This window comes from Anoplolepis gracilipes, chromosome 16, assembly GCF_047496725.1.
Source record: "Anoplolepis gracilipes chromosome 16, ASM4749672v1, whole genome shotgun sequence".
Taxonomy (NCBI): domain Eukaryota; kingdom Metazoa; phylum Arthropoda; class Insecta; order Hymenoptera; family Formicidae; genus Anoplolepis; species Anoplolepis gracilipes.
This window is the reverse complement of record NC_132985.1, coordinates 2,157,998-2,174,283: the sequence shown is the minus strand read 5'-3', so window position 1 is coordinate 2,174,283 and position 16,286 is coordinate 2,157,998. Positions and strand designations below refer to the sequence as shown.

Sequence of the window (16,286 nt, the reverse complement as noted above, 5' to 3'; positions counted from 1 at the left end):
GCACGAAATTTTTCCTAGATTAAAATAAACTTAGATGAGCTCAATAAAAAGAAATCGATATCGCGTCTCCACAGCTTCCCGTTCAATTTTCATCGGTAGACTGCTCTTAAAATGCAGGGGAGACTGTTCTCAGAGAGGTGATTGTCACCGGCACTCGGAAGTGGTTTCGGTATCCAACCACTTCCGGCAGAATGGGCTTTAAAATACCACTCGAGTTCGATGGGAGACAACCTGAGAACCAGACGTATCTTTGAGCGGAAATACGAGTCGTTGTTTCACGAGACACATTGCGTCCATGTAATCCTAAACGACACGAAACTTTAAATAACGCTGCAATGTAATGCGTTATATGCTTATCAAGTGACACGAGTAAAGGAAAATCATGAAGAAGAAAATAAAAAGTGAAAGTTTTAATGAAATATAATACTTATATATGTTACATTCCGATACTATATTCATAATTCAGATTTATATATCAATTCAAATCTTCCACGTTTTTCTTTTTTCATCGCAAGAAAAATATATCCAACCTTCTTAATTTTTCAAACTTTAATTGAAATAATAAATCTTTCCCTTTACACTTTATTATTTTCTTATCATATTTGTCCAATTTTCCGTTTCAAAGATGATATCACTCTATTATCGTAACATTCTGTTATGCACATATCATGTTCATCCAATTAAAGTGCGTCGTTTAAAAAACATAGGGGACTGAATCCCTTCCCCATAAAAGACCATCGCCATTCTCAAAAACTGCCTCGGGATATTTATTGCGCAAACAATCGTCTCGCATGAACGAGTTACTTTATGTTGCAAATGAGCCAAGTTACAGCTCGTATTAAACCAACGAGTTGAAATCTCTCGCATCGCAAAGCGCACCAAAGAACAGATCGCAGATATTATACGATTATAAAAGTCGCGACTATCATCACGCGTTATAGCAAACCGGAGGATAGTCTGCCAGCCTAGTCGTCGTCTCCCCGGCGTTCGGCTCAATTTTCTGGCGCAACATGTAATTTCACGGCACCCTCAGGCGAGGGGTTTCGTACAATGTTGTAGAGCAGTGTTTCTCAAATATATTGTTCATCAAGTATTTTCTCTTTTAATTATTTTTCATTCAAGAAGAAAATTATGAATACATATAAATATTAATATTAATATTACAAATTATTGATTATTACGTAACATCATTTTATTTTATTTATATTTAATTGAAATAAAATAATTTTATATAAATTATATAATAAATAAAATATAAGTTTTTTAAACAAAATCAAATCTCGATGATAGAGGTAGGAGATAAGGTTCAGATTTTGCAGATTCAGATAAATAAAATATTGCGAATAAAAATTCTTTCTTCTCGCTTTGCGAACTCTGCGAGAGAAAAAAAAATACAGGAAATGTACAATTAAAATAAAATTAAATCGCATAAAAGTTCTGGATCTTTTCTCGCGTGCCTTAGGTCGAGAAACACTGCTGTAAAAGGCTCGAACGAGTCATTTAGGGGTTGTTAGTTCCGCCGCGGGAAAAACACGAACAGTGGAAATGAGTGGGCATGCAGATGCAGCCAGGCGTGCATATACTGTTCTGCCATGCGTTTTCCGGGGAACATCCCCCGACGTGCTCAGGCTAGAAAGAAATGATCACGACGTCCGAGTGTCTGTTGGATACTTTAGCGAGACGTGCAATTACTCCGACAGACGAAAGAAAACATGTTTATGAACTTATGCAGGAAAACGGAAGAGATGTCTGCTGACCTGGAAAGTACCGGAAAACACGAAGAAACACATTTTCCGCATGGACTGCAAGAATTCCATTTTTCACAATAGTAGTTTATTAGATCAGGTCATAAAATATTATTTTACATACTTTGTATTTAATTTATATTTAATGTTAATAAAATCAATTTAAAGAATTATTTTCAAAATAAATAATTATAAATACATTTCAATTGAATATTTCGACGTAAATTTATGATGTCTGCAAACATGCAATATACAAAATACAGCGCAATGACATTTTAAAATTTTGATGGCTTAAATCCAAGACGCATTTAACTCAATATCTTTGAACATCAATCAACACTCGCGTTGTGTAATAAATTTAAACAAATGCAAAAAATTTTCAATCTAGGAATATATAATTAAGACATAATTCTGGACTAATATCTCTAATAAACCATAAACAAAAAAGCAAAGTTTAACTGCAAATCTAAAAAAAATTATATACTCGTCTAAGACGGAATAATCAAACTCTATATTAAAATCGAGAGAAAATGATTTTAATTCGAGAAATAAATAAATTTTGGTATAACTCTGACATGTATATATCTATTTTTATCTTCTTTCAAACGTCAAATGACGTACATAAATTGTAAATAATGACATTGTTTGATTCCAATCAAATTACTTTCTCCTGTTTATCTGGATATTTAAATATAAAAAATTTAAATACCTATCTCGCGCTCGCACGCAAGAGGCAACCAATGTCGTGCTCGACTAAAATTGTCTGACAAAATTTGCATTCTCGCGTCGCGCACGAATATAGACAAGTAGATTTAAATATTCGCGATTGTATGTTATGCCGCCTTTAGACGCGGCGGATGAACTTATGTCTTGTCTTTTCACCTTTTCCCCGCTGTTGAACGAAACGCAGGCCCGCCACCGCAGATCGAATCGAAAGGTCAATGGGAACAGGCCTTTGTTTAGTCGATAAGGCACGTGAATCGTAAATAGAATCGTCCGTGAAATTTCGCACGAGCTGCTCGCGTTCCGACATACCAAACAATACTCTCTATACTTTCTCTAATACTTTTGTCAAATATCATATTTTCTTACACATGACTTTATTTCATTAATAGTCGACCAAATAAATCATTATTAAATATGAAATTCTGTCAACTTATGCGGAAATCTATCATGAATATTTATTATTTTCCGAGTCTTATTTTATTCTATAAAGAATCAATCTGAAAGTCCAAAATCAATTAATTTATTTCGCGATTAATTTAAGTGTGATTGTCTTTCATTCTAAAAAAAAAAAAAAATCAATAAAATTATTAACGACTGTAATTACTTTAGGTTTAAAAAATAATTTAAAAAAAATGCAATTTATAAATAAATCTTTCCCAACAAAATCAATTTGTATCAGTCCTCGGAATCATTTCCATTTATGTCGCTGTAAAGGATGGTCGAAACGTAGAAGGTGCGCCGGTCACATTTTCATGAATGAATCGCACGTAATGGATTGCAACATTTCTTACGGTCTGAATGGCGAGAGTTTGAGAATGAACAGTGTGTCACAGAGCCTTCTCTTTCCCACTCTGCCATGTCGCAATCGTCGATCTTTGCTCGAAACAAGTCATTACCTTTTTCGACGCGCGTACGAGAAAAGCCTCGACCTTTCATCTACCCGACACGACGAAAGAACACTCGATTTTACCTGCGTCGTTGAATCAGACGCTAATTTTGTATGGAGCGCGAAGGGAGGTGATTATAAAGCCCTTACGTCGGAGAGTCAAATATATGGCTTCGAGTATTTAACTATTTCACCATGAGTTATTTCTAATATCTTATACGTCCTACTGTATCCTCATTTATCTTGTCACCTAGAAATAATTAATTATCGTACAATCTTAATTTATCAAGATATTATTATGATACAATTTGAAAAAAACACGTTTTCGACGACAAAAAAATGAGGAAAGATGCCTTAATGTAATTAATAAATTATTTTTAGAAATGATTAATTTAATAAAAAAGACTATAAGTTAAAGTATATTTATAGTTGTACGTTAGTACAACTGTAAAAAATTAATAGCAAGTAATAATTCCATTTTGATGATCTACTTATATGAAAAACGATGGCTGTTAAAAATTAGTTATTGCCTATTAAAGAACACTCTCTGGATGCGTCGAGCCGTCTTTGTCGCACTTCGACGCGACAGAACGCGTAACGCCAGTCTAATGGATGCTCTTGTCGCACGATGACGGTAGCGACGAGGCACCGAATGCATTTAGAAAGGTCGTTAAAAACTTTTTATAGGAGCGCGTCCGCGTGTGCGCCACCCGGTATTATCTCGAGGGTGAGTATGTACATAGCGGGTTTCTGCCGCGTTTTCCCTCCGAGTTCCCCCTTCGAACCGTTATATACACGGTGGCACGTTCAAACATATCGCTCCCGTTAATCTGCGAACCGTCGAGCGGGAACACGGAAACGTTTCCGAGCGAAAACAATTCGCATTTCCGCTGAAAAAAGGTGCTCTTTTTTTTACCTTAAATAGATTCAAATAATGATTACGAAATATTAGTCATCGGTTTATAACAGTGCAAAAATTATTTGCAACGTATATTTACGATAAAGACATTGCGTGTTACCATTGTCCAACGCATGATTCATCATTGTTGTCACGCAACGCGTAACATTAAAGATTTATTCATTCACTTGTAAGTATAATTCACATAACACACATATATTAAATTCCAAATAAAAAATGTAGCCAAAAATTTTTATATAATTTTGATAAAAATTTCTGATATAATTTTGATAAAAAATAAAATGTTTCGCGAAAATAATCGATCTGATACAACCGCTACCAGATCGAGCTGGCGTTAACAAATTGATGGGATAGAGTGTATCTCGTAGGGACGACGAGCTCGTAAATCCGCCGGCCTGCTCACGGATTCATGGTTCAATCAAAAAGTTCTAAACGTGCCCGCCGCTCGTGTATTCATTAGCCGTCCGTATAATCGGTGCTATAAATTCCGGAACACCACATACATTAACGTGGAGAACGCGGCCTGAGCCCCCGTCGAAGATGGTGCGCAACTCGCGCGATGCGGTATTTATAGGCACCGTTTGCTCCGTATTGGTCCAATTTGCTGCACGTCCCTGCACCCTCCAATTAGCGAATTAGTCGGTGCATAACACCCACGCTTTATTCGCGCGACTCGCGAATTCCAACTCGGGCGGTGACGCTCCATTTAATTCCGACGATCTCGACAAATTCAACAATGTCGCTCTACCCTACGTGTTTTTTTAGAAAGAAATGTCGAGTTCTACAGACGCAATACTATGAAATTGCGGAAACACATCAAAGAGAATGAAGAAAAAATATTTCTTACCTTTACGTTATACGAATAAAATTTAATAAAATAGTAATTATTCTTTCTCTCTCTCTCTTTCTTTGACATCAAACGGATAAAAATTCATAATTCAAATTAATTTTATTAAATAAATTTTCAAATAGATTTTTGTTTATATATAATTGTAAGAATTAAAAACTTTTATTTGCACTTATAACACTTATAGATGAGTTATTATTGTACGTCTAATTATATGATGAGAAAATTAATTTTAAGAAAATATATTCTTGTCGAGATGTCCGCTCAACGATTATGAAAATGAGTGTTCCACAGACTAATTTTCCGTTTTGCTAGTGACACGGATATTCATTTCAACAACCGGCCGTGTTTTGCGGACGTAAAGAGCGTTTACGCCGCCAAATTCATTTACTATGGCCGTGTCATCGCGAGTATATGTAGTACACGTCTCTAGAGACTTCCGACGAGAAAGAGCGACGATGCGATGGAGAAACGTGAGCGTCTCGTTGAGACATCGCACGCTCGGTGCATCTCCCGCATGTCCCGCATGATTTACATTTTCCGCAACCTATATATCCACCCTCTATCGTAAGCCAAAAACTATTCTCGTAGTCGGTCAGCTCTGCGGCTTTCGACGTCCCCGTGCTGTTGGTTCGTATCGCAATCATCGTGTAATTTTCGTCCGACATATTAATTGAGAAATTCGCTGTCAGAAATTGCGAGCCGAAAAAAATCAAAATATACTATATTATCGCAAAAAAAAAAAATTAAATACTGACTGTTTTTAACGCTTTTAACACTCTTTATAAAATAGATTAAAATTGTATTCGTGTATATATATATATAAATATCCGTTTTCATAATAATATCCAAATATTACAAAAATCGGAAAAACATATCAAAGATATAAATATTTTTTTATATTAATTCATATTTAATGAAAATGTAAGATTCTACGAAGATTTATTTTCACGTAATTATATATATATATTTTTTTTTATTTACATCTTTCCTCATTATTTTCTATAGAACGAGACAGATTTAATAGTTTTTGGCATCAACCTGTTTCGTTATTACAGAGCAATTATTACACGAATAATGATAGCGATTCAAGTATACAGAACGTGATATCTCATAAAGTTCGCACAAGACCTTTGATCGCGTGATGATCAATTACGACGCAAAGTTTGTGCGCGCATTTCGCAAATGATTCTAAAATGCACACTTATACATCGTTCATTTTCAAACGTAATTACTAATTTCGCGTCGCTCTGGAGAACGTAAATCAATGCATATATAGGTACAATATCGGAATATTGATAGAAATTTAATTATATAACCATTGATTTAAGTGTATTAATTATTGATTTGATTAATGTTACTTATGCATTGATTGCCACAGCCAGTTTGCGGTTCAATTGAAACAATTTATGGCACAATTTCTATTAAGCTTGAAATCCCTAGATGAATTAAACAAACTCTGATAGTTCATACATCGATCAAAACTTATTGCTAGAATGCAGATAATACAGTCGAATTAATTTTCAACTCTATAAAATATTTCTCTTGCGCTTGCATTTTTTAAATATTTATGATTAATCATTAATAAAAAGAGAAGTAATCGATTTAATTTCTTTTATTTCGTCATATAACCAAAAATGTTATCGAAAATATTGCATTAAAACGTTGCACATTAACGAAACATGATCGTCTCTTAGCAGATGCATTTTACAAAAAATTTCATCATCATCCTTAAAAAAATGCTACTCCACCTGTTTCGAGCATCAGAAAGCGCATTGACCCTACTGCTCGCCAACTGGTCCTGTCATTGCCCTCTCCAAAAATGCTAATACACTTTTCTGATGACATAACTTGTCATTTCCAACAGAATAATTTATATAAATAATTATTTTATACACAAATACATATTACATAACTGTATTATATCAATTTATATACTCGCGAATGTTAAGTAAAATGTAAATAATGTAATATTGCGTTAATATAGTTTTAAAAATAAATTTAAAATGTTTACAAAAAAATAAGAAATAAAAAAAATATAATATTAAAATGTTCGTGAATGTTGAACTATCTTGGATTAAAAGAAAAGTATCTTTAAAATATTTTTACATGGTTTTTTAAACCTACATTTTTTATTACTGTAACAAGGAAATTTGGATGTTAAAAATAAACAAAATTTCGTAACGGCGTAATCATTCATATAGAATGCGTAAAATTTTTAATAAGCCCTGGCAGTCCAGTTAACGCACGTGCTTGATAAATTGCGGTGCATTGGTATGCATTCGTGGTTCGAAAACAAAATGTAGCTCGAAACACATGCATAGCATGACTTTCACGAGCGATGGCCCGAACGAACATCGGACTCACTGTATAAACACGTGTCAAACTGGGGACGCATGGAACGCGGTTTCAAAACGAGAACGGAAGAAGGGTGAAGCTTTTCAATTCTTTACAACCGAAGGACATTTTGAAAAATCACTCGATATTTAATATTCTGTTCATAATTTGACTTGTCATCTGCTTTATAGAAGATTTAAAGCCATATATCTAGCAAAATGATATTTATTCCCAGAGAAATTAAAAGATTAATAAAATCAATAAATTTAACTCTTTCGATACTATAGACAGATTCACTTTATCAATTTTTTCGAATTATCATATAAATACATATATAAATACACGGGTTATTTTTGTCTGTTTATGATGTTATAATTCACAAATTTATCAAAATTATATTAATCAATTTCTATATATGAATCTCTAGTTTCAAATGTGTGTTCAAAAAATATCAGTACGAATGAATCAGGATATATCAAGTGCACCTCGACATGGAACTGCAAAGGGTTAAATCACTCGAAAACGTGCAGTTTTCCACTTCGTTTGCTGTCTATTCGAGCATCGGTTTCGTGTCTAAACCGGTCTCGATTTAACCCGTGACTACTCCGGTAAAATCTTAAGTGCTAATGGCTCCCCGAGCATCCGACAAACGTAATTTCATTAGTACTCGGGACTTTCTATGTCTTGCCTTCTATTTTCCACGCATTCCCCACAATTCGACGATAGAAAGCCTGTTTGTGGAAATTGCATTTAACTCTGGCTCGCTAACCGGTGTTATCAGTAAATCCAATGCAATTTACAGTGCCAATTTTTAGTCTGCGCCGCGGTACATTTACATTGTAAATAACATTTATACAGCATGTTTTGCAGGAGTTCTCTGAAACTTCAGAGCTGTATTTTTTTCAGGTAGCTGGTATATATTTTCCACTACGAAAAGAAAAACTTTATAAAAAAATATACTATTTTAAAAAAATATCACGAAAAATTTTATAAATATTTCAAAAAAAAAAAAAAGAAAAAAATTTTAAGCTTTTTAAAAATATAAAAATAAATAATAAACGTGCACCTTTTAATTAGTTCCAAAGACATTAAAAAATATATAAAATATATATAAAAATATAAAAAATTATGCAGCTTAACAAAAAAAAGATACGATCGAAATGTTGATCAAATGCTATACAAATTTTCATAGAAATGATTTACAATGTAAGAAATATGTTACAATTTCTCAAATATACATATATACATATGATTATATGAGATCTTTCAACATTATGCGCAGTACATAAATGTTAATTAGCGACTATTTCTCGTCAGACGCCTCAACTCAATTGCATCGATTACTTTAAAAACATCCTAATACATGTAGTAATACATTCCAATGTTCAAAAAATATTACAATAAATTGTAAAATGCATTCCTCCGCAATTCTCTTTACGCGGAATACGAAAGGACAACATCATAAATGCAGCTACATTCTAGCTTAAGCGGTTATGCTCTCGGGAAGAAAAGATCGGTCGCGGTGATACTTCTAAAATTAGCTTGCCGCCGCCGCCGCGTATAACTTCCTCTCTCTGTGCGCGAATGTCGTGCGCGTAAATTCCTGCGTGCCGACGTGGACTCGAAACCGCGCGCGAATTAATTGCCGTCGAGCTTCAGAAAAGCTGCCTTGAAAAGCGCACTTCGTGTAACTAATCCCGCTCGGTGCCATAAATTTCCGGCTACCCGCTGCTTTCCCGGCGTGTGTTTTCACTCTATCTCTACGCGGAGGATGACGGTTCGATAATTATTTTGCGTATATATGCTGGCATTATTTACGCAGAGTAAGAGAGTATTAGCTTGGATTAGAAATATAAAATGTGTCTGTCATTCTTAGAACGCGAAATGTCGATGTCCAATTTTACATGAAATCTTGATATAAAAATGTAATAAAAAAATGATAAAATTGATAATTGATATTGTTTTTTCATAAAAATTTTCTTAAAATATTTTTAATCTAATTTTACAATTTTTCTTTGTATGCTAATTGTTATATATCTATAAAAAAAATTTCTATCACGTTCGTAATTCCTATTATATACCTATATTTTGCTATTTCATATCATATTTTTATTTATTAAAATATTATTTTTAAATAATATTTTCACTTCTCTTTGGCAATATTTCTAACTTTGCACTGTTTCTAATAACAAGAAATTGGATTTGAATATTAAATTTAATACATCTCGAAGAACAGTATTAAAAATGCGTTACATCGTTGCAAAGAAAGTAAAACATCAATCCATCGCGCAAGTAGCTCCCGCGGAGATTGCAATGGCGTTTAATAAAGCCGTGATGTATCTGCTCTGGGTTATCAATTAGCGGCAGACGCGATTATAATCCACGGAAGCATCATCGATAACTCGCGAGCGAGAGATAGAAGTCTTAATCGCGAGCTGCGCGTTAGGAGATGTTCATGAGAAAATTTATACTCAACGTGTCGCACGCAGTTCCTCATGTTGCTCTCCGCGTTATCGCGGCGCCTCTGGTATTACCGCTTTTTCCACATTGACGTCTCGCTTCGCGCGACGGCGACCTGAGACGGGCATTAATTAAAGGGCCTGGCGCGCAGCAGGTGTTGTAATAATTCCTTCGAATTGGCCTCGACGAGACTCATTATGCTAAGCTAGGCAACACGCGGCAATACGTAATCACATGTGTCGCGTCACCTCGTCCCTCGCACGGAATTATTTATCCAACTGTCAATAATGTTGCTCGAGCATGCATATGCGCGGTGACATCAACCGTTAGCATAATTTATCACGTATGAATAAAGATTAACGTTGATTGCGGTTATTGCTTTTTTTTTTAAGATGCTACATGACGTATTAATCCCTCGAGAGGTGATTTAACCCTCGGCAGTTGCGAAATTGCAACGTCAATTGCAATGTTGACGCGCTGTCGATATGGCTTGCGACAGCCGTTTGATTCGCTCGTCTCCTGGCAATGTCGAGCAATTGTACGCGCATTATAATTATGTATTTTAAATTGTTTCGACAAGTATATATACATATGTATATATTTGACACTTAAACGAGACAATTTATTAGTTTCTCATTCTCTTAATATATATATATAAAATATGTTAAGAGAATGAAAAACTAATAAATTGTCTCATTTAAATGTTAATATATATTATAATCAAGTCACACTTAATATCGCAAAATAAAAATAATATTATGAATCTCTCAGAAATCAAACTGATTAACTGTACTTTTTGTAAATTAATTTTAATACCAGAACACATACAGAATGGGAGTTTTAATTAACGTATTAAAATTCAAAAAATACAAACAGTGAAGTTGATCAATCGAACGGCTTATATATATTGGTTACATAAAAAAATCATATTGCATGCCAATACAAAAAAAAAAATAATTTCAGCATAAATAAATTAAATAATACTGCAGAAAAATATACCCTCACAATATCAAACGAAAATAAAATTGAGTCGCCGCATGTAAAGATATATTTTTAATTGCGATCAAATGGAAAACAATTAATGGTTATGCTGACGTTTCGAATTGTCGTTAAAAGGATGTCATTAAACACGTGCTAAAAATAATTTCGAGCATGCTCTACGTTTTAAAAATGACGCAATAAATAAAAGTACAATTATGTTTTTTAAATAAATTATATCAACTATATATATAAAAAAAAAAAAAAAAAACAGATTCGCAAAAGAACGTTTTAGAAGAGCGCTGCTGATTTTTATATTCGTTATTTAATGTATTAATTAAGAAAAACTCTCCAAGAGAAGTTAAATATTAAATTCACTTCGCGATTCTTCAGGTTGAAAGAATTTTTGATTACGAAAGAAAGATTATTAATCTTCCTCTGTAAAAGTCTATCGCTTCTTTACGTTCATTCTCTCTTTCTCTCTCGCACAAGAAAGTACATTATTATTAATAACCTAGTACAAAGAGTGTAATTCCATCACCTAATATATGATTATTAATAGTTAAAGAGTTAAAGCAAAAAAATAAATATACATATATATAAAGTACACAAAAAAGAACAGATTCATCTGATTAAACTTTTCATTTAAATCAGGTAATCAAAAAAGCTGTGCAGTCGTTGAACAATTAGGGTATATATATATTTGTAAAGGTTTCATTAATATGGTACACATCTGAATTCAATATTCCTTCTTGATACATATGTTATAATTAATCACTATAGTGTCACACACACACATACAATAATTATAAATATATTTCTGTCACAATCACAATCTTTTTTGATTACTCGTTGTAAATAAAGGATTTATTCACAAAGCTGCTCGATACAACGTGACATAATAAATCGTCAACAGGCTATGATTATGTTTATTTACCTTTTCGATGGCTTCCAGCGCCGCTTCAGCACTCCCAGCATGAGTAAACCGATGAGGATGAAGTCTAAGCGCCAATGGATCTCCGACTTGCAGCTACGTAATAAGCACCAGCACCACAACCGATCACTACCGAATCACACAATCACCGGATAATCTCGTCGATCTCCCGAGAGATCTCTTTCTCGATCGCACACGAATGATCACACCATGATCTCTCTCGGACGAGAGAGTTCTTTCTTTCGCGCGGTCTCTGGTTTTTCGCGTCAAATTTGATCGATTTCGCAACGATCGATTCACCGTTTAAATAAATAAATATAGTTGTCGTCGGTTAATCCCTTCGCGAAATCACTTTCGATCACGATACAAATCACGCTCTGTGGTTTTCAAATAACTTTTTATCATTCTTGTTATTGCACGTCCTTATTTACCGGATACCTGGAATCAGAGCAATAGCAATGGCACTTAAAATTAATGCAGAACTGAAATAGATGTAGATAAATAGAAACGTAACAAAATGATTAAAATATATTATTAATATATGTATTATTATATTAATATATTATTGACAGTAAAATTTTTTTCTTGAAAAAAGAGAAACAATTAACCATAATTTTTTATTTTTACATCACATTAAATATTTTAATTAAATAAACTAAAAATTCCGTCTTGTATATACCTTTTTATATCAAATTGGCTAATCAATTCATTAAAAAAAAGTTTATATATATGTATAGGAAAATATCTGTAAGATCACTTTATTTACAGAAATTATTTTATTATTGCAGATATTCTTTTTAAGAAATTATCAAAAAAAGTTTATTTCCAAAATGATGTATGTGAGATATGTTGTAAGAACATTTTTGCAAAATAACAAAATTTAATTAAAAAATTATATATTTCTTAATTATATAATAATCTCAATAATTTGTTAATTAATATAAAAATGTCCATTAATTTGATTCTTATAAAATTTATCAAACGCAATCATCAAAAAAATATTATTTTAATTTAAAATTATATTACGTATTATATGCAAATAAGAGAGAGAAACAATATTGTTTCTCGCGCGCTGAAAATAAATTCCGATTCTTGATGATATTATTGGCGGAAGTTCGCTAACAACAATTCCACGTAAACCATTAAATATATAGTTTACATCAAACATTACACAAACGACAATCCATTTTTTTCGACGTCGCGTTACAAGCGTTGTTGTGTTGTACCATTTTGTGCGACCTGACTGTAAATTCATATAGTACGTAACGCAACACGGTCGTGAAGATTCTATTGACCATTCACAAAGGATCGTATAAATAATAAAGCATGCCGCTCGACAAATGTTTATCCTGCTTCCGGGGTCGCGGAATAATTTATCGCCCTTCGAGAGAGCGTCAACGTCGTCATCGTCGTTGAGAGGGACAGACTTGGTCGATATCTTGAACACTTGCTCAAAATCTCACGTTCAACACGCTTTTATCAAAAGTCATTTTTACATTGTTGCTTTAATTGAACGCCGGGAAATAAGATAGAAAATTTGCGCTTCGTGAGGAATCTGATGATTAAAAAACGAATAATAAATCACGTCCCTCTAATTAAGACGATAATTAATCGACAACGTCCCGGTAGACGTGCGCCTTTTGTCGGATACCGGAGGAAAATTGGTCTCGCTTACGATAAAAACTGCATTGTGTTTTTTCTCTGACTCGGAAAGCAGCAATGTTCTTATTTTAAGACAAGTTATTAGCTCTATTAGTCCATTAACCTGAAATAAATTGTAAAAAAAAAAGCTGTTATCTTATTATGCGTATCAGTTCCATACATACAATAAGCAAGTATTATTTATAAATGCTAAAAAAAACTGTACGTAATAAAGTGCCTTAATTCTACATTCTTTAAAAGAATTTAATTGAAATTTTAATTAAGATCCTTAATTACCTCAAAATTTTTTATCGTTGGATCTTTGAAAGAATACTTTTCAAATCGAATTAAAAAAAAACCGACGTTTACAACTATATGATGTTAAATTTTTACAAATATAGTCGACTATATTTGCGTCCGTTTATCATTTAATTTTACGTTGCAAAATCCATTGTCAAACATATTGATATTTGATCGTTCAATATCGGTCGTCAATAGAAAATAAAATTTTATCTTTTACGAGAAAAATTAAACGAACGTGATTGTGTGTTTTGCAAATACGAGAGCAATGCAATCATTGATTTCCAATTCTCGGGAATGGCGGGATAGGAAATGACGTTTAGACCCGTATTAGAATGACCTTAATCTGCTTTCTGAGATTATTGGTTTGCAAGCAATCACGATCAATGCGGCTGAACATCCAATTGCCGCGAAATTGCATAATCCATGCTCAAACGTTATTTCGGGCCTAACCACAGTCGCGCATGACGTATAAGTGAATAAATCGGTCAATATTTTATTTGTTGTGCATTTAAGTTATATTGACAATAAGTATTACAGCGTACCTGCGTGATACACGAACACAAATGATATGATTATAATCATTTTGCCGAGAGATGAGAATTAAAAGAAAATTATGGAAAATATTAATAACCATCACTGAATATTATTATAATTTTAACCGCCTTTGCAACAAAATACATACATATGCGAGCATATGTGTTATTCGTATTTAACTGATAATTGTAGAAAAAGATTAAATATGAAATTATTTAAAAATTGATATCAATATTTTTATAAATATATATTTTTTTTGTTAATAATAAAAATAATTATAATATATTTTACATAAATTTCTAATAAAAGCAATAGAAATATCAAATCAAAAATGGTTATTCTTTAATAATATCGCTTCATAACTTTATAAAAAATTATTTTTAAAATATTTTTAGAATATTTTTACAATAAGCTTCTATGTTTTTTTTTTAATCGAAGCAAAAGTCTACAAAAATATCCACTCATTATTTAAATGTGCTAGGTATTTTTATTTGGAAAATTGGTCTCTTAATTAACTCTAAATATATGTGAAATTTTATAAGTATATAATTAATAATTGATTAAAATGTTATATTTTTTACAGTTATATATTGTATATAAAAATTAGATATTCTATCTATTAGATATTCTGATTAGCTATAGATACTATACTGCTAATATACTCGAATTAAAATAAATGAATATTCAAAATGGCTACCAATTAACTATCCAAATATTCACGAATATTACGCACCTGCTTATACTAAAATATCTTCGTAATTAAAATGTTCCACTTACTCCTTATTCACTTTATCAATTGAAAATTCGAATAATTTATTGCTCGAATATTTGTGTTATATACTTCGGAACACTCATGATGCATGTGTATCTAACGACAGCTGCGTTGTACGTAACACGTATTATCCGACGTATTAGCGCGATTGCATCGATATTCAAGTAACCCGTGATACAAATATCGTAGTAGAAATGCCGCGATGCAACAGCACAATTTGACGCTTGATTTATGTCGGAGTGATTATCGGCATGTTAATTAGCGGAAATTATAACCCGCCGTAGCAATTTTTCATATTCTAGTATTAATCGTTAATAACGTTCATCGAGCCTTCGCGCAAAGTCCGTTAATAAGCGCGAAAAAAATAGCGACGTCAAATTTTCTAACATACTAACTCACCGCGATCATCATCTGCGCTTGGAAAAATCAAACTGTCAATTAAAAGTCGCGCTCGCATCTCGGAGAACGACGGCTCCCAGGATCACAGGACGATCAATAATCGCACGCGAGTTCGAAACTGGAACATCCGCGTCCGCCTCCTCACGGTCGGAGAAGATAACCACGGTATATTCGCGCGCTCCGAATCGTTTGAAGTCCGACGCGATTTGCGTCCTTCGTCACCGTGACGTCGATCACGTGATTTTCGAATCGCTTGGAAAATTAGCGCAAGCATAACGGACATGGCGGACGACCAAAGAGCGGAGAGTCATATCGATCGGTTTACTCACCTCATTTTGCCGGTTCCGGGTCCAAGGACAGCTTCCGGTTCCACCGCCTCACGGGAGGCGCGACTCGATCGACGATCCTGTCGCTGGCGGCTTCCTATGCATGTCGAGCACTCGGCGCGACGAGACGGGGACGTCTCTCGCGCTCGACGAGACCTGGTTCTCTCGAAATTCGACCCGGTGACCGCGATTCCGCGCGACGTACAGACAGACAGACGGACGGACGACGGGAAACGGAGGAGCGGTGCAACGTCAGTACGATATTACGTCGACGCGGACGGAGAACGCATTGGCGAAGAGATGTGTGTTGAAAACTCGCGCGCGCACGCACGCCTAGGACGACGCAGCGTACCGGTTGCGCGCCGAACTCGGACTGAGACTGAACGGGCCGTAGCGAGAGACAGAGACATGCGTATCCCGCTATCCCCTCTCTTCGTCGCGCGCACCGCGCGCCGCGCGCCACGAGCTCTGCCGGACGG

The 16,286-nt window shown here is 34.1% G+C and overlaps 1 protein-coding gene across 7 annotated transcripts in view; it reads right to left on the bottom strand.

Moving 5' to 3' along the window:
• Positions 1-16,185, bottom strand: part of LOC140674454 (uncharacterized) — a 199,340-nt gene extending 183,155 nt beyond the window's left edge. For 5 of the 7 annotated variants that reach the window (XM_072907987.1, XM_072907988.1, XM_072907991.1 and 2 more), the window contains exons 1-2: positions 15,811-16,184; positions 11,836-12,270 (exon numbers count right to left, since the gene is read on the bottom strand). In XM_072907987.1, coding sequence (XP_072764088.1) covers positions 11,836-11,876 — 41 coding nt within the window. In that variant the 5' untranslated portion in view covers positions 11,877-12,270; positions 15,811-16,184. Of the gene's footprint in view, positions 1-11,835; positions 12,271-15,810 lie in introns of all 7 variants that reach the window. The other 2 variants (XM_072907990.1, XM_072907989.1) reach the window with 2 other exon arrangements.
• Positions 16,186-16,286: the final 101 nt, after the last annotated feature.